General features: G+C 45.3%; 2 protein-coding genes across 12 annotated transcripts in view; one reads left to right on the top strand and one right to left on the bottom strand.

Moving 5' to 3' along the window:
- The window catches only part of NGLY1 (N-glycanase 1), a 56,094-nt gene extending 45,493 nt beyond the window's left edge, over positions 1-10,601 (bottom strand). Inside the window, exons 1-2 of one of the 5 annotated variants that reach the window (XM_070459816.1) lie at positions 10,428-10,601; positions 2,594-2,708 (exon numbers count right to left, since the gene is read on the bottom strand). In XM_070459816.1, the coding sequence (XP_070315917.1) occupies positions 2,594-2,708; positions 10,428-10,567 (255 nt within the window). In that variant the 5' untranslated portion in view covers positions 10,568-10,601. Of the gene's footprint in view, positions 1-2,593; positions 2,709-5,516; positions 5,670-9,007; positions 9,034-9,095; positions 9,305-10,427 lie in introns of those variants that run through there. The other 4 variants (XM_070459814.1, XM_020881564.2, XM_020881565.2 and 1 more) reach the window with 4 other exon arrangements.
- On the top strand, positions 9,412-23,359 carry OXSM (3-oxoacyl-ACP synthase, mitochondrial). Of its 7 annotated transcripts, none has more exons than XM_070459820.1 (4): positions 9,412-10,119; positions 12,054-12,106; positions 20,680-21,688; positions 22,911-23,359. In XM_070459820.1, the coding sequence occupies exons 3-4, from the start codon at positions 20,709-20,711 to the stop codon at positions 23,311-23,313; spliced, it is 1,383 nt and encodes a 460-aa protein (XP_070315921.1). In that variant the 5' UTR covers positions 9,412-10,119; positions 12,054-12,106; positions 20,680-20,708; the 3' UTR covers positions 23,314-23,359. The 7 variants fall into 7 exon arrangements, with proteins under 7 accessions (XP_070315921.1, XP_070315918.1, XP_070315920.1 ...); XM_070459817.1 differs by having other exon boundaries at positions 9,412-10,126; XM_070459819.1 differs by lacking the exon at positions 9,412-10,119 and adding an exon at positions 10,145-10,444.
- Positions 23,360-25,282: the final 1,923 nt, after the last annotated feature.

Below are 25,282 nucleotides of genomic sequence, written 5' to 3'. Positions count from 1 at the left end.
TTGATTCCATATATATGCATTACAATATTTATGATTTGTATATTTTTATATCATATAATTTATGATTATATGCTATACAATATTTATCTTTCTCTTTCTGACTTACTTCACTCTGTGTAATAGGTTCTAGGTTCATCCACTTCATTAGAACTGACTCAAATGCATTCCTTTTTATAGCTGAGTAATTTCCATTGTGTGTATGTACCACAAATTCTTTATCCATTCATCTGTAGATGGACATCTAGATTGCTTCCATGTTCTAGCTATTGTAAATAGTGCTGCAATGAACAATGGAATACTTGTGTCTCTTTCAATTTTGGTTTCCTCAGGGTATATGCCTAGGAGTGGGATTGCTGGGTCAAATGGTGGTTTTATTCTTGCTTTTTAAGGAGTCTCCATACTGTCTTCCATAATGGCTGTATCAATTCACATTCCCACCAACAGTGTAAGAGGGTTCCCTTTTCTCCACATCCTCTTCAGCATTTATTGTTTGTAGACTTTTTGATGATGGCCATTCTGACTGGTGTGAGATGATATTGTAGTTTTTGATTTGCATTTCTCTAATAATGAGAGATGTTGAGCATCTTTTCATGTGTTTGTTAGCCATCTGGATGTCTTCTTTGGAGAAATGTCTGAGTCTTTTTCCCACTTTTGATTGGGTTGTTTTTCTGGTATTGAGTTGTATGAGCTGCTTGTATATTTTGGAAATTAATCCTTTGTCCGCAGGCAGATTCTTTATCAGCTTAGCCACCAAGAAAGTCCAAGCATACTGGAGTGGGTAGCCTATCCCTTCTCCAGGGGATCTTCCCAACCCAGGAATCATTTACTTAATTTTCCTGTCATTTAACTCAAAAATTTGCATTTCCTTGAACAAAATTAGCAATTTTCTCAATTTTCCGTCTATAGTTTTAACTTCTTTATGTTTAGATACCTGTGAGCAGCTACAAGCGGATGACACAATAATTGACACTACCCTGCCCTCTCCTTTGCAATCATCACAGCTTTCTTCACTCTCTCCCTGATACCTCTACTTGAATATTTAACAGTGTACCAGTTACAATTATCCAAAAGACAGCTAGTAGTTTTTCCTCCTCTGACACCTGCTACCCTCCAGGACTTTTCTGTCTCAATGAATGGAACTCCTATCCACGTAGTTGCTCAAACCAAAACCTAGATGTCACCCTGACTTCTTCCTTCCCCTCATACTTCCACACCTAACTCATCAGCAAGTCCCACAGACTCTGCTTCAAAAAGAAACCCAGGATTTCCCTCATCCCCACTGCGGTTGGTCTTTAATCCAACTTTAATTCACTGAGTGCCTATGTGTGCTGGTCCCTCCCCAGGAGCCAGAGCACAGGAAACACAGAGAGATAGCCCACCAGCACAGAACTCACACAAACCACGGCCATTTCTCAGAGAGACGAAAACAATGAGCTTTCTAAGGCGAGGCTTATCCCTCACCCTCATGCAAGACATTCAGGATACTCTCTCTACAATGGCCAGAGCGGTCTTCCACTGGCTTCCCATCCCACTTGTCACCAAGCCATCTTTACCACAGCTCCCCAAACTCCACGCCCACAAGTCTGTGGCTACTGTGCCACAGCTACACCTGCTAGAAGTCCTCTGCAGGGCGGCTCTCCGTGACTGGAAAGCCCTCGCCTGAGAGCATCAGGGACCTCAGCTGCTGCTTCTCGCTCAGGTCCCAGGGGGCCTCCTCGGCCACTCTTCCTTGCATGGCTGCTCCCAAATACAGCGGCTTACAATGTCTTTTCAAGCCTTACGACATCTATGTTTTCACATCTGTCTGTCTGCCTTACTGGAATGCAAGCTCCACGTGAGACGGGATCTGTTACCTCTTCACCACTGGATTCCTAAGGCCTGAAGCAGATGTGGGGAGGGAAGCAGAGAGGCAGGGAGGCAAGCGCACCCAAGGCCACAGCCTTGCCAGCTCTAACTGCTACTGATCACTCAGCCTCTAGAACCGGCTCTGATAGCTTTCAGTACTCCATAAACTAGAAACGGCTAAGCATAGACATACACACAGAAAACTCATCATCTAGACAGCTACTTTCCTGTGTCATAAAATTAAACTATGCCACAGACTCTACAAGATGGAAACACCAAACTTTTTGTCTGACCTAAAAATAAAAACAAACACAAAACACTGAGAGTCTTTTCTCCTGTCACAGAAGAGAACCCGTATGTGTGGCAGCTAAACTCGACCTTTCTTGTTTTTACCCTTTTCATTTCTTCCTGTAGACAGGGGGTTGGAGGCTATTCTTCTGTGCTCACATAGCAGATTTTGGCTAAAAGTCTAAGAAGAGTCACAATTTAGTCCCTGGGTTACACGCCTGACCTCCCTAAAGGACTGAGATGGTAAGAATTCTCCCCATGGGAGAGCAGTTATATTTTACTGTGATTTTAAAGTATATTTATTGTGATTTTTCAATGTCCAATAAGTGAAGAAATAACTGGTTCCATAGCTTTCCTGAACGAATCAATTAAAAAATATTATCTTGTTTAGAAATCACTGATCAACATTACAATGAATGCTCTGTACATAAACCGCAGAGAAAGCCAAGAACACACTTACCTCTTCAAATCCCATTTCAAATAAACATTCAACAGCTCCTCTGACAGGCAAGAGTCGAGTAGAAAAAGTTGTGTTTCCAATCCGGATAGATCTGTATTTTTCATCATTAGGGTTTCTGATGAAAAAAAAAAAGTCTGATTATATATAACAATTTATAATTTTCACCATGTTTTTACATTCTTTCTACGTTTTACACTGGCTATATTCCCTCAAGGCAGTAGAGACTTTACAGACAGCCGGTGTGGAAGGACACCCTGATCTGGTGATTCTTCCCTCAGGGCACACTTAGCACAACATCACTGTTTACCTTCACAGCTGATCATTAATGCTGCCAGGAGGGAAATACATGCAACTTTCTATTTCTGTGCTGTTAAAATTAGACACTGATGAGGCTGCTAAGAAGAAAAACTCAAAAAAAAAAAAAAAAAAAAAAAGGAAGAAGAAGAAAAACTCATGCAAGCTCCAGACAGGGGAAGAAAGAAGTTTTGCCTGTTTTGTTCTGATGGATCTCAATCATCAAGAGTAACACCTGACATGTAGATGGTGTTAATAACTTACAGTTTATTAAAAATTAATAAATGCTTGTGAATGGATACAAGAAACTAAGGAGTTACATAAAAATGAACCAAAGTTCCTCAAATACTACTTCTCACAAACACGAACCTAGTTATAACTTAACAGGCATTTGATTTTTCTTCCTTCCCTAGGCCAATGGTTGTTTTTACTACAAGTCTTGTTTCAGCTCAAGATATATTTTTGTCAACAATAAGTATGGTAATAATATAAAATGAAGATTTGAATTTCTTTTACAATCATTAAGATTTTGAATATTACACATGGGATGAGACCAGCACATGAAACATCTTTGAGATTTTTAATAATCTTGATAAACCAGAAAGATTGTTAGAAAAAAAAAAAAGGTTAAAGACAATCATGGTATTATACTCAAAAAAGGCCTTCTGAACATAATTCAGGATAAGCAGGTTTCATATCTGACAGTGACACCTTTAAAAATGGTGGAACTTAAAGTGTTAGTCACTCAGTCATGTCCAGCTCTATGTGATCGCATGGGTTGTATGCTCTGCCCATGGAATTCTTCAGACAAGAATGCTGGGTCGCCACTCCCTTCTCCAGGGGATACTCCTGCCCCAGGGGTCACATCCAGGCCTCTGCACTGCAGGCAGACTCCTAACCGTCTTGCGCTGCCAGGGGAGTCCGATGACGGTGGCCTCCATCAGCACATTAAGGTTTCTGTGGCTGCGCCAGGTGTCCACAGAGGAAGTCCCGAGGCCATCAGTCTGGGGTCTGGAATGGCGGGGTGGCCAAATGCTAGCAGATAACCAGTCACCTTAGTCCTAAACGTACACATGTTCTCTGGATACTGTGGTATAAGAACAAAACCAAAATAGGTATTTTTAATTGTGGAAGTTTCAACAAATTTCACATTTGTTTTCCATCAAGCAGCTCCTGTTGCCAAACTGTCATAAACACTACATGAAACTTTTTTTAAAACCTCTTTTAATTTCAAAAACTACACAAGTTTATTACAAAATATTCAGAGACAAAAGCTTTAAAATAGTGTTAAAGTGTCCAGATTGGTGCTAATCTACTCTTTGCTATTCATCCATGAGGAATACAGAAATTGAGAGCATTCAGTTATTATTACAGTAACTTGACATTGCCATGCAATTTTCATTGTATTTTACAAAAGTTATAGGTCCACAAAGGATTGGAGGTTAAAAACAAAAGCACTATTCTTCATTGCAGGTCATCTGAAAATGACAGATAACTGTCATTTTCTGTCAGAAACATAAGGAGAGACAAGTGCCTTACTATTTTATTCTGTGTATTAGATCAGAGTTTCTAAGTCTTGGCAATACTGACCTTTGGCCTTTGTTGTGGGAGCTGCCTGGGCACAGCAAAACGTTGTGTCCCAGGCTTCTCTGCTACACTAGGTCACAAGCGTGCCACCCTTCCTTACAATGTAAACATGAAACGACAGCATAACCGTACCTTTATCAAAGCTGGTTACAGATAAATGAGGCATCTTTTCATGATTCTCAACACATCCCACAGGGTGATAAACAAAGCAGTACCACCAGGATGGTACATTCCACTGGTGCAAAAGTGCCAGAGCTCTTAATCTACTTTTTCCCAACAGTTCCCAGATTTCTACATAATCAAAGTCTTTTATTGCGCTTAATTTTCTAATTTTTCTTCCCCTTTCCACTAGTGTTTAAAAATTCTTATAAAACTTACATGAGCCGTTCTGATACAGCTTATTATTTTGATGTGTTTCAAAGTAACTGTCGATGCAGCATCTTTGATATGGGCTTTGTATAGTTTAGATTTTCCTCTCTAGCATCTAGTAGGCAATTTCCTATCTTTGTACACTATCTATGAACCTCATATATTATTCATCTGTTTTTCTTATTCAACACATATTGCAAACAAAAAAAATGGCAATAATGTCCAGTTACCCAAATATCTTCCTCTTTTAAAATGTGTTGAGCAGAACAGCCAGAGTAGTGAGTAGAGACTGATGTGAAAATCAACCTCTGAAGCCCTCAAAGGCTTAGAGAATTTGGCTCCAGGACCTTCAGGTCTCCAATCCATCAACTCCCATTTCCTGCCTTTGGAAAAGCGCCACACAGACACACACACACGCCTAGACATCTAGCTTCACAGTTTAAGCCTTGTGCAGCCACTCTCCTTGAGCTCATTACTACTCTCCTTACCCGGTGGCATCTAAAGCAGCCCTAAGGATCACCTTCAGTTTTGTCTGATCTTCCGTTAATTCTCTACAGATTTTTCTCAAATTTTTTGTGCTATAACTCTTTGATGTTTTTCTTCCTATCTCTGCTGACCATTAATTATTTCTGACTTCCAGTATTTATCTTGCTGATTAGCAATTATTTTGTACCTTAGCTTGAGGTTTCTTCTGGTTGCTGGATGATGCTGTTGAAGAGATGAGGCTTGGCAGCAAAATTTCCTGAATCTTACTCAACTGTCACTCTGAACACATTTTGGTGTCTTGTGAGTTGTCTTATCCACAGGTATCACCAAACTGTTTCATCTATAGAAAAATTAGTCTTTGTATTTACAACTAATCCCTTCATGTATCACACAACCTTGTTGTAGCAATGGATCTTGCATAACTCAATGAAGCTGACTCATGCCACGCAGGGGCACCTAAGACAGATAGGTCACAGTGGAAAGTTCTCACAAAACGTGGCCGCTGTACACAGTTCAAGAAGCAACAGTACTGGACATGGAACTAGTCCAGTGGACTAGTTCAAAAGTGGGAAAGGAGAACGTCAAGGCTGTATATTGTCACCCTGCTTATTTAATTTATATGCAGATAACTTCATCTGCATGTCGGGCTGGATGACTCACAAGCTGGAATCAAGATTTCTGGGAGAAGTATCAATAACTTCAGACCTACAGATGACACCATTAATGGCAGAAAACAAAGAGAAATTAAAGAGCCTCTTGATGAGGGTGAAAGAGAAGAGTGAAAAAGCTGTCCTGAAATTCAACATTAAAAAAAAAAAGTAATAAGATCATGGCATCTGGTCCCATCACTTCATGGAAGACAGAAAAAGAAAAAGTGTAAACAGAGACAGAGTTTATTTTCTTGGGCTCCAAAATCACTGTGGACAGTGACTGCAGCCATGAAATTCAAAGATGTTTGCTCCTTGGAAGGAAAGCTATGACAAACCTAGCCAGTATATTAAAAAGCAGCGACATCTCTTTGACAATAAAGGTCCATACAGTCAAAGCTATGGTTTTTCCAGTAGTCACGTATGGATGTTGGACCATAAACAAGGCTGAGTGACAAAGAATAGATGCTTTCAAATTTCAGGGCTGGAGAAGACTCTTGAGAGTCCCTTGGACTGCAAGAAGATCAAACCAGTCAATCCTAAAGGAAACTGATCATGAATATTCATTGGAAAGACTGATACTGAAGCTCCAATACTTTGGCCACCTGATGAAAAGAGCCTACTCATTGGAAAAGACCCTGATGCTGGGAAAGACTGAAGGCAGGAGAAGAAGGGGACGGCAGAGGATGAGATAGATGGTTAGATAGCATCACCGACTCAGTGGTCATGAATTTGAGCAAACTCTGGGAGATAATGGAGGCCAGAGGAGCCTGCTGACTTAGCAACTGAACAACAATTTACAACTGAGTAGTAGGAAAAAGCCCTACTTTTCACCCTAAAAGTCATAATCAACTATATTTCTAAGATTTTAAGACATGTTAGCAAAAAGCCTCCCACTGAGTCACAGCTTTTCTTTCCTCAGAAAAGGAAAACTTAAGTGTTTCTGCTTCAGAATTTCTGAAATGCTAGGAATTAAGTATATCTGAGCAATTTACTTGTCCTCTTCTTCTTTGGAATGCACAATCCCAAAAAGACTTCTCACAAACAGAAACATAGTATATGAGTGCATTCTATAATCTTGTATTTTTATCACTGATCACAGAAGTCATTTTGTAGGTCATTTGAAACACTATTTCTTAGTCCTTCTGAAAAACTTATTCTGAAGTACAAGTAAAATTTCAAAAACATCTCTCTGCCTTTAGAATCATCTGGGAACCATCTCTGGCTCTAACTTTACCATTCTCTGTAGCTGACAACATGGGAAACATGTGCATATAACCCAGCTTAACATGAAAACCTGAATGAGAAAAACAAACAACATGTGTGCCATGTCCTTTATTTATTTCTTTCTTCTGCGACAGTTTTATAATTTAAGTATTGTTCTTTCCTGTTAACACATTGTTGACCAGGGGATTTTTGTAGAAACTAACACCAGTGGCCAATGATTTATGTAGTTGAGCACTGAAACACTCTGGTCAATAACATCTGGGTAACAAAAGATGTATTAATACATCTCTGGTCAATAAGTTGTTAAACATGAGGAAATTGATAGCCAGAGTTTACATAAATCACCTATAATCACATTCCTAGAAAACAGCTGACAGGGACTCAAACCCACTCACTGGTTTGATTACAAACACTCTCCACTATACAGTTGCCAACAAACTCATCCATTCTCCATTAACTGCCTGGCTCAGTTTCTCCAGGTGTCAGTGGTAACCCAGATGAGAAATCCGAAGTTATTTCAGGCGTTCTGTCTTCTCCCATTACCAGCTGTACCCCTGGCACTCAGTCATCAAGGATTGCCAGTCCTCGCCTACAACTGTCTCTCCATTCATCCAGTTACATACATGCTGATTGCAACAACTTCAGACGTGAAACCCATGCCTTCTTATGTCATCATTCTACACGAATCTCTCATTATGCTCTGAGTCTAGAAACTACAAGTGCTTTCTGTTGCATATCATGTCAAATATATGTTATCTTATCAAACCTTTCTTCTCAAAACCGTTCCACATCAGGTCCCTTCTATCTCCTCTCATATAAATATGTAAGCGTTTAAACATCATCCTCGAATTGTCCTCCAGATATTATGCTATGGCTATTTTCTGTATCTCTGTCTTTCTCCTAGACATATTTTCTTTGAAGAAAGAAACCACTTTCCATTCTTAGCTCTTCCCAATCATACCCAGTGCAGTTCATAACCAGTAACTGTGTGCAGTTTGCAAAGGAAATTAGTGGGAAACAAAATTTTTTAAAAGAATGAATGAAGCAAATTTTCCAGGGAGCCCATGTGGAATGTTAGTAAAACTATTACAGATTTTTGAAAGGTAGACACTGAGGACAGTGGATTTTTATCAAGAAGTTAGTGAACTGAAAAAAATGGTTCTAACTCATGGTATATTGTGCATGCAAATTAGCATATACTTCATTCTATAATTTCACGAGCTTTATGACTCTTGGTTGGGGAACAGGATAAGCATAATCTGAAGCAGAAATTTAAAATTTAAACCAAAGTATTATTTTCACCTGTGTGCAGTGACAAATATTGCTATTTAAAGACAAACTGCAAATAAAATTCTCATTTCAGCATTCACCCTATAAAATATTATAAAATAACTACCCTGAGGTAGTTGCAAGGGATATCAAGACAACACCCTCCCTTATCTCTAAGGTTAAAGGATTTCCTAAAGCATCAAAACAAACAGAAAACTGGGGTCTCCTCTGTTCTCTAGCATATCTGTAGTGCAGAAAGGCTAAGGACTCAAGAGGTCTGGGGCTTTTCTGTTAACAAGTAAGCTAGTAAATGGACTTGGAAGGGGAAGAAAACGTGGCTCCCCCCCACCAAGATCAAAGGAGTTTGAACTGTAAGAATATGAGAATGGGGAACTAATATTACTACTTAAAACAAACTAGAACAGATAGTTTTTCACACCATCTCCACCTATATGAGTTCAACTTCTAACTTCTTTTTATAGACAAACATTTTTTAAGATAGAAAACATAAGCCACGGTAAAGACTGTAACATACAAGAACAGCATGCCAAGTTTCTTCTATGAGTTTGGTAAACATTCATAGTGATAACTGTGATGCAAAAGGATTTCCTTTCTCACAACACCTTGATCTCAGCATCCGTGGTTTCACTGGGTTGAAAACAGAAGTGAATCCTCATTGTAAGGCCAACTCCCTGTTCCCAATAACGGGGTCTGAACAGCTGGGTGGCTCCCCAGGCGGGAGGTCCCTGGAGAACTCTGCCTCGGGGTTCACTCAGGGCAGAATCCTCCGGCATCGGCCTTGAGCTCCGAAGAGCTGTTTGACCTCCTGGGGTAGGGAAATCGAGCCGAGAAGGTGTCACAGAGGAAGGAGACTGCCCCCACATAGGTCACAATCGTGCCGCGGTGCACACCGCGCCCCTCGGAGCAGCTGGCTCAGGGCAAGGGCTCCATGTGTTGTTCCTTCGCTTCACCTGTAAAGTCATCAAGCGGACCTGTATGAAGGGCTTCCCTGCTGGCCCAGCTGGTAAAGAATCCACCCACCGATGAGGGAGACCTGGGTTCGATCCCTGGGTCGGGAAGATCCCGTGGGTAACGGCTCCCCATTCCAGTATTTTGGCCTGGAGGATTCCATGGACTGGATAGTCCCGTGGGGTCGCAAGGAGTCGGACACGACTGAGCGCCTTTCACTGAGCATTGAAACTGCCATGTCTTAAAACACTGCACTCGCAGCTAACGTCTCCAAAATCAGGTCACGTGAAATCTAGAGCCTTCAAGCTGAGAGGGAATCTCCTTTTCAGACTTCACGCCAACACACAGCGCACCAGGTGCCGAGGCGGGGGAGGGACGGAGGGGCAGGCGGAGCCTTTACGGGCGCCTCTCTGCCCCCCACCTCAGGTGCCCTCTGCCCCTCACCTCTGGTCCCTCTGGGCACCACGTGGTGGGACCTAAGAGACGAGGGAAGTCGTCCAAACTCCACTTCCCGACGCCCCCAAGCCGCGAGGTCCCTCGAAGGTCTGGGGGTGAACAAAGCCCCCCTAGCGAAGGCTGCCCTCGCGGACACGACGGCGGCGTGAGGATGCCCGCAAGACGCCGACCGGAGAACGGCGCGCCCCTGACGAACTTCTCAGCCGCCTGTGGCAGCTGAAGGTGCCCGGTGGGTAAAACACTCGCGGGGGGCGTGAGACGCTTGTGGCCGCTTCTGTCCGAACTCGGAAGACAGTTCAACGGCCGGAGCCCCGGGCGCGTCTCCCCGTTCCCGCCCCGCGCGACGCCAGGGGTCAGATCAGGACACCGCCTCCCCTCGGGCGGGGCTGGGCGAGCCGGGTCTCCGTCCTGGGGGCCCGGGACGGGCGACCCTTCCCCCGCCCCCGGCACCACCGGCCAGGCGCCCCCCAAGCCCTGGCCGAGCGGGGGCCGCGCCCCGCCTGCCGTCCGCGTCCCCCAGCGGCCCGCACCTGAGGATGTTGTCCGCGTAAGTGAGCAGCAACCTCGAAGCCTCCAGGAACGTCTCCGGGGTGTTCTGGCAGAGCTCGGCCACAGCCGGGGACGCGGAGCCGGCGGAGCCGCCCAGCGCCGCCGCCGCCGCCGCCGCCATGCTCGAGCGCGGCTGAGCCCCGCCCCGCGCCGTCCGCTCCCGCCCCGCGCCGCGCGCGCTCTGAGCAGGCGCCCCGGCGCGCCGCGCCCGCGGCCGGCCCGGAGGGCGGGGGGAGGGGCGGGGGGGGGGGGGGGGGGAGGGGCGGGGGAAGGGGCGGGGAGGGGCGGGGCGGGGAGGGGCGGGGGGGGAGGCAAGGGCGGGGGAGGGGCGGGGCTGGCCTTCAGGTACGGGTCGTCTAGGCGGGGCTGGGGCCTTGTCCCCGCCTGCTGGGGTCTGTTTGGGAGCTTCGAGGTTTTGGGCCGAGAGAAACCTGGTGGTCAGGGCCCAAGGATCTTCGACCAGACGGGGATGGGGTCTTGATCGTCCAGAACAAGGGGCTTTGCCCAGGGGTGTTGGGCGTCCCTAGTGGCTCAGCTGTAAACAATCCGCCTGCCATGCCGTAGAGGCGAGTTCGATCCCTGGTTTGGAAGATCCCCTGGAGGAGGAAATGGCAACCCACTCCAGTATTCTTGCCTGGAGAATCCCATGGACAGGGGAGTCTGGCGGGCTGCAGTCTATGGGGTCCTACAGTCTATGGGGCCGCAGAGAGTCGGACACGACTGAGTGACTTGGCAGCAGCAGTAGCAGTCTGGTAGTGGTAGCTTCCAGTAAACGAGGTCAGATGTGTGATCTCTGAAGATTTAGCTTCGGGACCAGGGACCAGGTTTGATCACTCAAGAGCTTCTGTGTAACAGTTTCATTAAAGTATGAAAAGGGACAGAGAAGGTTTCTTATCAACCTGCCTAGGAATTAACTCAGTAGCCTGGGCCAGGGGTGGGGTGGAAGGGCTGGTACAGGGGGTCGCCGGCTTTGGCCAGGGCTAGTGGGTGCTGGCTGGTACATTGCAGAAACCTGGGTTCCTCTGTGTCCCAAGGCCAACCTCAATAGATCCAGCCAAGACAGTGGGGAAACTCCTTGTACTCCAACTGCCAGCTTTTTCCCAAATGAAAATATCTTACAGCATCCTCCTCGCAGGTTGTCAGGCCTTCCTAGATAAATGGGGATGAAAGACCCCAGGAGAAAGGAGCAAGCAGTTTTCAAAACCAAAGGCATGGCTATGAACTCTGCTGGGATTCCCCTCTATGGATTCCTTTTAGAACTAGATAAATGACTGAAAATCTCTTGCATCATTCCCAGCCCAGATAGTATGATGTTTCTGTAAAGAAGTGTTTTGAAACTGCAGGTTGCAGGTGGTGGACTCTATTGACCAAAATAAAAAACAGACCCAATAGTGACAGAATAGGATAGAGGGGAAAGGAGAGACAGCAAGTTATGCATCCCATATAGTAAGGGTGTGTATCAATTTGTGACTTTGTTGTGCAGGTAGAGGCTGTGATGAGTGTCCTTTATTCCTCTTAGAAGATGGATCCTAACCTCTTTAATCCATGCTCTGCCTCTCCATGTCTTTGAAAATGTGCTTTACCAACAATGCCTCCTTTCTTTGCAGAAATTCCTTTCCAAATCTCAACAAATATTGTTTATTGACGATCGATTTTAAAGGTAAGTTTTTGTCTAAGTTTCTTTAAATATTCTTGATGCTTTATCTTCAGTTTGGTTTTTAAGTTCGAAATTTTCCTCCAGTATCTCTGAGCAAGTCCTTGAGCTATACTACCCACTTCAATTATCATTCAATTGGCAGATACATGTGAGATTTTGATAAATATGTAATATTTGTGTATTAATAAATATAATATCCTTGGACCAGGTTCCAAGAATGGTGTGTTTAACTGATAATTTGTTGTTAGCTGCTGTAACTAAAGATTCCCATGATTTAACATAAGAAATATCTTTCTTGTGCACACAACAGTTTAACGATGCAGTTCTCATTTGTCAGTTCCTCCGTATAATGATTCAGGGCCCCAGGCTCCTTTCATCCCACAGCATAGAGATCAACAAACATTTTTATAAAGGGCCATATGCATACATGCTCCGTTGTTCAGTTGTGTCCGACTTTTTGCGACCCCATGAGCTGTACCCTGCCAGGCTCCTCTGTCCATGGAATTTTCCAGGCAAGAATACTGGAGTGGGTTGCATTTAGTAAATGTTTAAGGCTTTCTGGCCATAGGGTCTCTGTTTCAACTGTTAACTACTCTGCCTCTGCAGCAAACAGTAGAGTTTGCTCTTAACACCCCTAACATGGGGTGTTGGGGTGAACAGCATGGGGTGTTATGGTCACCAACACTCCCTGGCAGTCAAATTCTGTGAATAACATCCTCTGTATATATGTGAGGTTCCACTGTAGCTCGTAGATCATACTGAGTGGTTTTGAATCTGAGGATTTAACCAACAGCAGACCATGTAGCACTGTAGCATTTAATATTGAAAAAAATCCATGTATTAAGTGAACCCAGGCAGTTCAAACCCATGTTGTTCAAGGGTCAACTGTACTTTAGAATGAATGGGTATGGTTAGGTTCCAAAGAAACTATTTACAAAAACAAGCAGCCTTCTGGATTTAGCTTGTGGTTTGTTAACTACTGCTATATGGCCTCAGAGACTTCTGCATTTACTTAGTGGCTGGCACAAAGAAGGCATATCTGCTTCATGGGCCCAGAAATGACAAACAGCGTTTTCTTTACTGTATCACTGGTGAAAAGGAAGCCCCAACTACGTAAAAGTCGGCCGGGGTTGGGGAGGGTGGGAGGCTGGGAAATGTAGTCCTTAGCTGGACAGGGAGCACCCACAACCTTCAAGCAGGGAGGATGGGGGTGGTGGTTGGGGTTGTGATTAACTGTCTCCATCACAAACTGTATTCCCCTGGAGTTTCTTTTTCCATCAACTTATTTATTCTATAATAATCACATATGGTTACCATATACTATCTAATAGTTAGAATTTTTTTTTTTAAAGATCTAGAACACCTTTTTTTTTTCTCCAAATAAAATCTTAAGAGAAAACCTAGTATATATAAAACACCAAAGTGGAGGCACTCTAGGATTGAAGCAGGAATGCATATGTGGTGTGAGGAGGAACAGAGTATTATCAACTCAGCTTTTCCCTTGACAGGTGTTGGCCTTGTGAGTGCTTCTGTGGGAAACATGCAATCACAGTGTGAAAACCAGTGCTACAAAATTAATGCTATTATAATATCATACAGTCCATAAAGTCATAAAAATCCCCATTTCAAGGGTAATTCACTGAGTTATTGTTTATTTTAATTCATCTGAAATTTTAATCCTTCCCAATTACTCTTTACTTTGAGTAACTAAAATCTCTCTAGGATACCATTTATGGAGCTATTAAGGAATTTATTATAATAAGGGACTTGACTCATTCTTTTCCTTGTCTGCTTCTTCTACTTCCGTAAGTTGAAAATATTTTGATTTTTCAGTTTCCTGTAGAAAAATCAAAGATATTAAGCTACTCTTAATTTCTTTATACCCACCACTGCTTCAAAGACATAAAAGGATATTCTAGTTTAAATCAGGTTTGAACTTTCTGTTCTTTCACTTGATTTTTTTTTTTTTTGCTTCAGAATAATGAATTTCCTTTTAGGATTCCAGCTTTATTAAGAACACCATCTTTAGGTGACATATGACATATGGTGGCACCATTCTTAGATGAAATAAAGATACGACTCACTAAAATTTCCCTGGGACAGGTTTTGTCATAAAAAAATGAAAATGTTGACCTAAATGAAGACTACTGGCAAGGAGAGGGGTTGAAGCCTTTCAGGAGTATGTGATGATTCACTATTGTATGATCGTATTACGTATGTAACCGATTTACTATTTATTGAGCACACACTTGAGCATCCTGAGATGAATGACATTAAGAAACATTTAATCTAGTAGGAAGGACAGAACGAATAATAATACCTTATACACAGATAGCTGTTCAGTTGATGAAACAAAGTCCCTGTGAAAAACCATTTGGTAAGAAATGTGCAAAGTGGTGTATGCATACGCGTATGTGTTTGTTCATTCATTCTGTAATTCATTCACTCACCAAATAGTTATGCAGTGGCTACTGAAGGTGCTGTCTGCACACAACCAGTGGCAATGAGCACGGGCCCGCTGTCTTCACAGGAGTCCCAGTGAGTCTGCCCACTGCTTGGACCGGCAGCAGCATCACCAGGGAATTCGTCAGGATGTTCTCAAGCCCCATCTTTTTTTTTTCATAATTTTACTTATTTTTGGCTATGCTGGGTCTTCGTTGCTGCGCAGGCTTCTCTCCAGTTGTGGCAAGTGGGGGCTCCTCTCTCACTGCGTCGTGCAGGCTTCTCCTTGCAGGGGCTTTTCTTGCTGCAGAGCATGGCTCGAGGGTGCTCGGGTCTCAGCAGTGGCGGCTCATGGGGCCTAGAGCACAAGCTCAGTAGTGTGGCACACAGGCTGAGCTGCTCGGGGGCACACGGGATCTTCCCGGACCAGGGATTGAACCCCTGTCTCCTGCACTGGCAGTCGGATTCTTTGCCACTGAGCCACCTGGGACGCCCTCAAGCCCCATCTTTACAGGTGAGACCCAGCAATCTGTGCAGTAAGCCTTTCAGGTGCCCAGTAAAGTTTGAGAAGTATTCATTTAGAGGAAGGAAGATTCCACTGTCATTGAAGTTTCATGGAAGAGAATAAATTTGAACAGAACCCTTAAATTTGTAGGTTAATGGGGTGGGGAAGGGGCGAACATCCCTGCTGTGGGAGATCACCACCCCCCCCCCCCCACTTAAGGACAGCATCCTCGAGACCTCTCCTCCTTTCCATTGCCCTAGTTCAGGCCCCACCAGTTCGCACTGTCTTCCCCACTGCCCTTCCCATGCCCTCCAGTCCCCTGCACATACTGCAGTGATGCTCTTTCTAAACCACCCCTCTGATCATGTTATTTTTCTGCTGAGAAGTCTTCTGTGGCTACCCCTTGCCCACATGTGACCGAGCAAGACCCCTATAAAACCTTCCTGGAATAGACCTCCCCCACCCATGTCCTCCACCTGCCTTTTGTCTGTAGAAAGACTTTAGTCAAAGGGAAACAGTCAAGACAAAACAATACTTCTGCCATTAAACAAAGTCAAGGACCTTTCCCCTTTCTCAAGGACGATAGATAATATTCTGAGCCTTGGCCTGTGAGCTGTTTTGCAGATTCTGAAATCCCCACCAGGTGGAGAAGTTAATTGCATGCTGCCCACAAGCAGGTAGACCCCAGACCAGTTGGAACCAGAGGGTTGATGATGCTGACTCTGGATTACCTCACCACCAACCAATCAGAAGGACGTCCACAGCTGACCACATCCTGCTCCTCGAACACCATGATTCCTCACTGCCCCTTCTAGGACAGGACACGTAGTCTTGAGGGCATTTGCCCGCTATGACCCCCTTTGCCTGGCAAAGCAATAAAGCTACTTTTGTTTTTACCCAGAATCTTGTCCCTGAAATTTAATCCAGCACCAGTGTACAGAGACCAAATTTCAGCAATTGAGCACACTCTCTACAGTCAAGTGATGTCACAAATAAGGCAAGAGATTTGAACATAAGTGGCTTTGTTCAAGACAAAAAGGAGTAGCAGAGATCCCGGGGTAGGGAATGAGAGAGTGTACCATTTCCTTCCTAGAGGAATTTAGATTCAATAAAAGAAGGTTGCAGTCCATAGGTTGCAACTGGGGCTGCCCACATACCATCTCTGACCTACAGGAGTAATCCAAAGTCTTCTGCACAAAACCCAAGACTTGTTCCCATCAGCCCATTCTTCACTCTCAGACATTACCTGTTGCTTTGTCCCACACCTCAAATCCAGTGTTGGCCACACTGAGCTACTACCAGCAGGTTGTAGAAGATACCAGGTCTCAGAAGTTTGTTCTGTTCTGCCTGGCAGGATGTCCTTTCCCACCAAGATTACTAGACATTTACTCACCTTCAAGATGCAAGTTCAAAGGTCAACTTTTTGGAAGACTTTCCTGACTTTGGAAGGTAGTATTTACCCATAGTATTATATTGTCTCTTTCATATTATTATAATTGTTATATTCTTCTATTACAGCACCTGTTTCTGTACTTTGCACGTATTTGTCTTCACAGCTATTTCCTTCTACTAGACAATAAACTTCTTGAAAGCAAGAACCATACCCTATTCATTTTCATATGCCAGTTTCTGGCTCAGGTTAGGCAGAATGTTGAAGAAAGTACAAGCAAAGATACAGAGATGAAAAAAGAGAAGCTGAAGTCCACCCAGAGGTGATAAGCTCAGTTTTGCTGGGTGTTGGTCTGCACCCCATAGGCCTGCAAACCCTGTACTTGCTCAGCTTCAAGACTGAAAAAAGGGCCCAGGGTCAGTGACAGAGACATCGATGGTTTAATGGATGGAGGGATCTTACACGTGTGCCACAGATGGTGGGCAGGTGGGCAGGTCGTGGCAGGGGTCTTTGCTTCCAGTAGGAGGGGGCCCCAGTTGATATCCGGCTAGCTCATAGGTTACCAGGAGAAGCAGAGGGGCATATCTCATGGCCCCTTTGATAAACTGTCACATTGGGGGGGGGGGTGGTGGTTCTGATCTAAAGATTAGAACAATCACTAGCTGGGGCTGGCGCAAGTGTGTAGGAAGGTCACTCATGTGAACAGATATAGGTGAAACAGACTCTAGTTGAGCAGAGCAAGAGACAGTCATCTTGGGTGGAAATCTGTTTTAACAGAGAATGGGAACTAACTATACCTCGAAATACAGTTTTGAACCAAATCACAAAAATTTAAGTAAACCTATAGCTGAACAAGAGACTATGGTAAGTGGGGCCGTTTTGAAGGTTTTTGGATAAAATACCAATGTATTTTGGCAAGGAATATGGTACTAAAGGGCTTCCCTGGTGGCTCACATGGTAAAGAATCCACCTGCAATGCGGGGAGACCTGGGTTTGATCCCTGGGTTGGGAAGATCCCGTGGAGTAGGAAATGGCAACCCACTCCAGTATTCCTGCCTGGAGAATCCCCATGGACAGAGGAGCCTGGCGGGCTACAGTCCACGGGGTCGCAAAGAGTCAGACATGATTAAGTGACTAAGCACATGCACACACATGGTACTAAATCGTATACATCTATTAGAATATCATAAAATTTCTCACCCCTTTCCAGACCAGAGATCAGAGGGAGAAATGAAAATGAAATGACTCATCAGTGGCTTTACTTTTCTACAATATTTTAATCAACTTGTCACTTCTTATCCAAGATAATTTAGTGATGTACAAAAGAAAAAAGAACAGCGTGTTAAAACTGTTATGTTGCATATGAGTTTGGCTTCATAAAATATATTTTAGGTCTTCTCACACTGTGACTTGAAAACACTGTATATCAATGAAGAGAGGAGAAAGCAAATTTGGGTACTTCTCACTCGTTAAGTTTTAGTTGTATTTTATAACTACGTTTGTTTTAATTTCCAAAGTAACTCTACTATCATTGAAAGAAGGTCGCACTAAGAAGTAATGGACTAGGCCTTGGATCAAGGATGACTCAAGGTCATATTAGGGAACAATTTTAGAGAAAGTGTATTTCCAGACACATTTAAATCCATTACTGACCAGGAAAAGCTAAGTTTCTCCCAAAGCCTCTAGAGCTGGGGAAAGACGGCAAAGCACTCTACTTGGAAAATAATGCTTCAAGAGACATTGCCCAGAAAGAGACAAATACGCTGACAAGTTCAGATGCAGAGTATGTAGTCAACCCTTTATATAAAGGAGAGAAAAGGACAGGGAATTCAGTGGCAGCCCAGTGGTTAGGGCCCCATGCTTTCATTGCTAAGGGATGAGGGTGCAGATTCAATCCCTAGTCAGAGAACTAAGATCAGGCAAGCTGCCCAGCAGGACCAAAAACTAAAAAAGGAAAAAGGAAACCAAACTCATCTGGGACAGCACATGAGCTGTAATTGTTCAGTCCCTAAGTCAGGTCTGTCCCTAAGTTAGGTCTGACTCTGCAACCCCATGGACCGCAACATGCCAGGCTCCTCTGTCCTTCACTATCTCCCAGAGTTTGTGCAAATGCATGTCCATTGAGTCGATGATTCCATCCAACCATCTCATCCTGTCTCCCCACTTCTGCCTTCAATCTTTCCCAGCATCAGGCTCTTTTCCAATGAGTTCGCTCTTCCAATAAATATTACCTTGCTGACTTCCTGCATTTTAAACAATACACTCATGTTACTTTTCCCTTGATAAATTCAGTCAGCTCTGAGCAAATAAGTTGCTGAATTTTTTGAAGACTTAGAAATAAATGTCTACATTTTTCTTTGTTCTATTCCTGTCTCCATTCTTGTCAGACACTGGGTGTGATATTTTGAGCACCACCCAAGATCTGAAAATAAATTTTAAACGTAAACATAAGCTTATTATTAGAAAGGCTTATTTGTATACTGTAGACAAGATAGGAAACAAAACTAAGCAAAAATAAGGGTGGGAGGAAATTCCCTGGAGGTCCAGTGGGGCTCAGTGCTTCCACTGCAAGTGGTCCTGGGTTCCACCCCTGGAGGAGGAACTAAGATCCCTCAAGTCTCTGCACCAATGCGAAAAAAAGGTGTGTGTGGGAGGGACATCACTATTCCTGTACATACTTTGCAGAGGACACCCCCCCCAAAAAAAATCCCCTTTAAAAAGTAAAAACACAAGCTACGACTTGGATCTTCTAATAAAGTATCAATGGCTTTCCACATTAATTAATGCTTTCCACATTAATAAATAAGTCCACGTTTAGCGACTCCATGGACTGCAGCCTGCCAGGCTCCTCTGTCCCTGGGATTTCCCAGGCAAGAACACTGGAGTGGGCTGCCATTTCCTTCTCCAGGGATGGAACCCGTGTTTCCTGCACCGGCAAGCCATTCTTTACCACCGAGCCAACCCGGAAGCCCTACATTAATAGTCACACACAGAATTATTTTAAGTGGCTGCAGTGCATTTAGATGTACCACAAAGCAGCCCGTGGGCTCGCAGAGTCGGACAGGATGTAGCGACGGAACAACATAACTCACAGCCGACTTCCTGCTGCTGGGCATTTTATTTCGGCCTACTCTGCTACTACAAACAGGTGTGGGCGACCCAGACTTCACTGGAAGGACATAGGAACGTCTTTAACTCTTCCCTAGGAGTCCAGCAGAATCTGACGGTGCCCCTTTTCTCCACAACAGGAGACTATTTGGGCATTATTAGAAAAAAATAAAAAATCCCCTCGTGACGGGCAGAATGCGCTCTCCTAGCATTTCGTGCGCGTTCCAGCTTATCTTGGAGCGGCCGACGTGGCCGCAGGCCCCGAGCCGGGATCCGCCTCCAGGAAGGTCTGACCTCAGCCAAAGGGACGCGGGGGAAGGGCGCTCGGGCCGGCGGGCGCGCGCGCCCGGGCGTGCACGCACACGCGCGCCCTCGCGTTCGTGCGTGCGCGCCCTCGCGGACGTGCCTGTGCGCGTGCGCATCGCCCGTCGGTCGCCGGGAATCGCGGCTGCGCGGGCTGCACCAGGTGCAGGTAGTGGCCGCTCGCCCCTCTTTGGCTTTCGCGCTGCGGCGCCCCATCGGGTCGGGGGCGGGTGCGGAGAGCAGCGTGGAGGACCAGGGCCTGCTGTCTGTTCCTCTCTCCACGCTCTCCTCGGGTGTCTGAGGCGGTGCTGGGAGTTGGCCACCGTCCCTTGTCCCCGGCCTCCACTCTACCTTGGCCTTCGCGGTCGCAGAAATCCTGATTCCCTGCTGAGGATCCAAAAAGTCCTCTCACCCCTACTTCGAACACTACGGCCCGAAATGTGTTTTACGCCGCTAACACCAGGAGCATTAAATGTAATACGGTCTTGGTCATCCTGCAAAAGGATGCTTTCCGCAGCCTGTATGAGGCCAGGAATGCCCGTGTTTTCCATAGTCAAGTTCTGTTTCTGTGATTCGAATGAATCGTCGTTTCACTCCTTTGTCTTCTTATATCTTAGGGTAATTGGAGTCTGAAAAGGGCTGCGTCCAAACAGGTGGTTCGATGATAAGTATAAATTAAAATGATGTAACGTTATTTTCCCCTGCGTTCCCTTAACAGCTCACAACCCAGCGCCTGAAAACCACACCCTGCATGTTGTTTTTTAGACCTTTTAAGGTGTTTTAAACCACAGTGACTATACCTGCTGGGCGTGTTGTGGTCTGTTACAGGAAAGGTGCTGACCCTCTGAATCTCAACCATGCTGTCAGACGGCTTGCAAAGTTTCCTAAGGATTACCAAACGTCATCTGATACGTGCAGGATCATGCCAGCGATTAATAAATGAAAGGCGGTTCTTGGCAACCACGCCAGCACCCGGATTGCGTCGGCGAGTCGTCGTCACCGGCATCGGTTTAGTGACCCCTCTTGGCGTTGGAACTCAGCTGGTGTGGGACCGGCTTGTCCGGGGAGAGAGTGGAATAGTCTCCCTGATTGGCGAGGAGTACCAGAGCATTCCGTGCAGCGTTGCCGCTTATGTGCCAAGAGGTTGTGATGAAGGGCAGTTCAATGAGCAAAGCTTTGTGCCCAAGTCAGATACCAAGGCCATGTCGCCTCCCACGGTGATGGCCATCGCGGCCGCTGAGTTAGCCTTAAAAGATGGGGGCTGGCACCCTCAATCAGAAGCTGACCAGGCAGCTACAGGTGTCGCAATCGGCATGGGAATGGTTCCTCTGGAGGTGATTTCTGAAACCGCTTTGACGTTTCAGACCAAAGGTTACAGTAAAGTCAGCCCATTCTTCGTCCCTAAGATTCTGGTCAACATGGCAGCAGGCCAGGTCAGCATCCGCCATAAGCTCAAGGGCCCCAACCACGCGGTCTCCACGGCCTGCACCACCGGGGCTCACGCGGTGGGAGACTCGTTCAGGTTCGTAGCCCACGGAGATGCGGACGTGATGGTGGCCGGGGGGGCAGATTCTTGCATCAGCCCCCTGTCCCTTGCTGGGTTTGCTAGAGCCCGCGCTCTGAGCACAAACGCGGATCCGAAGTCCGCCTGTCGGCCGTTTCACCCCCAGAGGGACGGGTTTGTAATGGGAGAAGGCGCGGCCGTGCTGGTCCTGGAAGAACACGGGCATGCGCTCCGCAGAGGGGCCCGGGTCTACGCCGAGATCGTGGGCTACGGACTCTCCGGGGATGCTGGCCACATAACCGCCCCCGACCCTGGAGGAGAGGGTGCCTTCAGGTAAAGACTGCTTGTTTGTTCCCATTTCTTCAGATAAGACCTTTGGAGTCTCAACTTAGCGGAAATGGTCGTATCCGGCCTTGGTGCGCTGTCTCTGTTTTAGACTGAACAGTGTTTTCTTTGCCTTACCGTGTTTGAAATATTTGAAAACGTTTGCATATCCTTTTGAGTTTTGTTGAGTAGTTGCTGGTACTGGAAATGTCAAGCGTAGCAGCCAGCTAGATGAGAAGAAGGTCGTGTTTCGCTGAAACCCTTCATCACACTTCCGGTTATACTCTGAGCTACCTCTTAAGGAAATCGAGGCAGCCCGGAACTGAATAAGGAGGTGTTAACATCATGAGATTTTCAAAGGTTTTCCTAGAGAAATGTTTTATTTATTTATTTATTTGAAATATTTTACTTTTAAATTTGTCTGTTTGGAGGTTTGGCTTTTACTTCTTCATTCACTTAGAATTCTTATGGCCTGAATAAGAAGGTTTTGAAAGATAGTTGAAGCATTAAAGTGATGGCACGGACATTTTTTTAGATTATTGGCAAATATGCAAACCTTTACATTTAAATGTGAAAGAAAAAATTAAAACAGTTATAAATCTTTTCTCCTTATTTTAACTCTGTATGCATTCTCCACTGATAAGAAATTCCCCAAAGAAAAATTATGCTGGGGTTGAGTCTACCTTACTTTTTCCTCTAGGAAAAAAGGACAGTTCAAATAAAATGGAAATATGTTTTATTAGAGATTATAAAATCCGTAGGTTTATATGTTTATGTCACGGTGATGAATCAGTCTGGGGTACTGGGGGTGCCTTGGTATTCCCATGCAGAGAGCATTCTAGTGCACGTGGTAATCCAAGATGCTGTTCTGTTTTGGGAACATAAAGGGTTCTTTTCATCCAGTGTACTTGGATATTTCTGTAGCCATTATCTGTAGTCATACGGACAATGAGTGCGTGTTCATTCAGTCATGTTTGACTCTTTGTGACCCCATGGACTGTAGCCCGCCAGGCTCCTCTGTCCATGGGGATTCTCCAGGCAAGAACACTGGAGTGGGTTGCCATGTCCTCCTCCAGGGGATCTTCCCGACCCGGGGATTGAACCCGTGTCTCCTGCGTTGGCAGGTGGGTTCTCTACCTTTGAGCCACTGGAGAGGCCCACAGATAATGAGTACCTTGTTAAAATGAAATGTCGTTCTGATGAGTTCAGCTGCCTTTTTCTTATTTATTAGATGCATGGCCGCTGCTGTAAAAGATGCAGGCATCCAACCTGAGGAGGTAACCTACATCAACGCACATGCTACTTCCACGCCTCTGGGAGACGCTGCTGAAAACAAAGCCATCAAACGGCTTTTCAAAGACCACGCGCACGCCCTTGCCGTCTCCTCCACCAAGGGAGCCACGGGGCACCTCCTGGGGGCTGCCGGGGCAGCCGAGGCCGCCTTTACCGCCCTGGCTTGTTATCATCGGAAACTGCCGCCTACTCTAAACCTGGACTGCACAGAGCCGCAGTTTGATCTCAATTACGTGCCACTCAAGGCACAGGAATGGAAAGCTGAGAAAAGACGAATTGCACTGACCAATTCCTTTGGTTTCGGCGGTACTAATGCAACACTTTGTATTGCTGGCATGTAAGACAAATCACTTGTAATTAAATATTGATGTTTTTAACCATTATAAACTGCACTGAGAAATAATACATTTATATAAATGCATATTTTTATATAACAATACCCAGGCACTGTTTATTCTTGTCCGGGTTTCTCAGCCTTGGCACAGTGGATGTTTTGTGCAGGGTGCTTCTTTGTTGAGGAAAGAGGGCGCTGTCCTGTACATCCTACGATACTTTACAGCGTCCGAGTTCCTGCCCACTAGATTCCAGTGCCCCCTCCTTCCCCAGCGGTGACGACCAAAAATGTCTCTCAGCGCTGCCACTGGTTTCCTGGGAGGCTGGGGGCACAGAAGTGAGATGTTAACGGGCTATGTGTGTTACCTCCTGCTGACCTTTGCCGTAGCACTTTATCTCCTATGTGCCCAAGTCTCCAGCCATGTTCTTTCATTGACCCTCAGTCGTAATTCTCACTGGCACACAGTTCGCTCAGCTGAAGTTTATTAGGAGCCAGCTGTGGATGTGGTTTTATGTACTGGCCACCAAGGATGAAGTGGTTCCCTAAAAGCAGCTGAGGCCTTAAGGGTGAACAGGTCTCAGCCGGGATAGGGGGACATACGGAAGAACATTCCAGCCAGGAGGCATAGTTTGGAAAGACTAGGAAATTTAGAAAGAGCATCAGCACAGAATGTCAATACATGTAGCCTGAGAAGCAGGCAGGAGGGAAAGCCAGAAGGTCTGGTGGAAATCAGGTCACAAAGAACCTTAACTTTTAAAAACAATTTTGTTCTTTCATACATCTTATGAATTATATATTATCATATATATTTTGTCCTTCTTTCATATATGTTATATGTATATATATTATTTATTTATTTATTTGGCTGCACTGGGTCTTCGTTACATGTGAGATCTTAGCTGCAGCATGTGGGATCTAGTTCCCTGAGCAGGGATTGAACCTGGGCCCCTTGCATTGGGAGCACAGTGTCTTAGCCACTGGACCACCAGGGAAGTCCCAGAACCTCATAAGTTTTATTAAGGCACTGAGAATAGTTGGAAGCCATTGCATGTTTGGGGTGTTACAATGGTTCTGTAACCTGTCAAGTTGGCCAGGCTGAACTATGGATGCATTTCCCAGAATTCGCTCTCCTGTATGTTTGGTCAGGGTTGGCCCCAAGAGATTCTTGTAGGCGATTTGCAGGGTGTAGGGGAAGCAGCAATCACTTTGTCGCTCACGTGGGTTGTGGCTTTGCTGGCTGACAAGCTTGAGCTGAGGTGGCGGCTGAGCCTGAAAATTGAGGCATAATTTATGTGCAGTAAATTGCACCCATTTCAAGTATACAGTCAAATAAGTTTGATAAAAATAGTTCCACTTGTGGAACTGCCACCTCAGTCAGAATATAGGGCGTTTCCAGGAATTCCCTGGTGGTCCAGTGGTTAGGACTCCACGCTTCAGCTGCACAAGGGCGTGGGTTCCATCCCTGGTTGGCGAAATAGGATTCTGCAAGCCATGCAATGCAGCCAAAAACATAAAAATAAAGAAATAAATAAAGAGAATCCTGAGGATTTAAGATAAAAGAACATAGAGCATTTCCATCACTGCAAAAATCTCCCCGTGCCCCTTTGCAGTCAGTCCCCCTAGCTCCAGAAGAGCTGTCTGTCACTGTAGATAAGATCTGCCTTTTCTAGAATTTTCTATAAATGGAGTCCTATCGAATGAATGCTCCATGGTCCCTATGCTGCGCCCCTTGTACCAGGGGTCCACTCCCAGCTGGTTTAGGGGCAGCTCCTGCCGGCTCCTGCGGGCCTCCCTTTCTGCAGGAAAATTCAGAAGAGGACAGTCAGTGGGATCTGCAGCAGCCCCTGGCCCTGCGTCCGTTTCCAGGCGTGCCCTGGTCAGGAGCCACCCTCTGCCTAAGCCACTGTTCTTTCTAAATTCCCTTCGCCCTCAGCCCTTACGTTGGCAGGACTTGGCCGCTTGCCTGGTGACTCAAA

Source organism: Odocoileus virginianus, chromosome 32 (genome assembly GCF_023699985.2).
Source record: "Odocoileus virginianus isolate 20LAN1187 ecotype Illinois chromosome 32, Ovbor_1.2, whole genome shotgun sequence".
Classification (NCBI taxonomy): domain Eukaryota; kingdom Metazoa; phylum Chordata; class Mammalia; order Artiodactyla; family Cervidae; genus Odocoileus; species Odocoileus virginianus.
Note: the sequence above shows the minus strand (reverse complement) of the source record. Positions and strands in the feature narration are given on the sequence as shown.

What these genes read in the sequence shown, in the direction of transcription:
- OXSM (XM_070459820.1), top strand. Translation starts at nt 20,709, where the DNA reads ATGCTGTCAGACGGCTTGCAAAGTTTCCTAAGGATTACCAAACGTCAT. An exon ending in GGAGGAGAGGGTGCCTTCAG is followed by an intron (nt 21,689 to 22,910) that starts GTAAAGACTGCT and finishes CTTATTTATTAG; the next exon opens with ATGCATGGCCGCTGCTGTAA.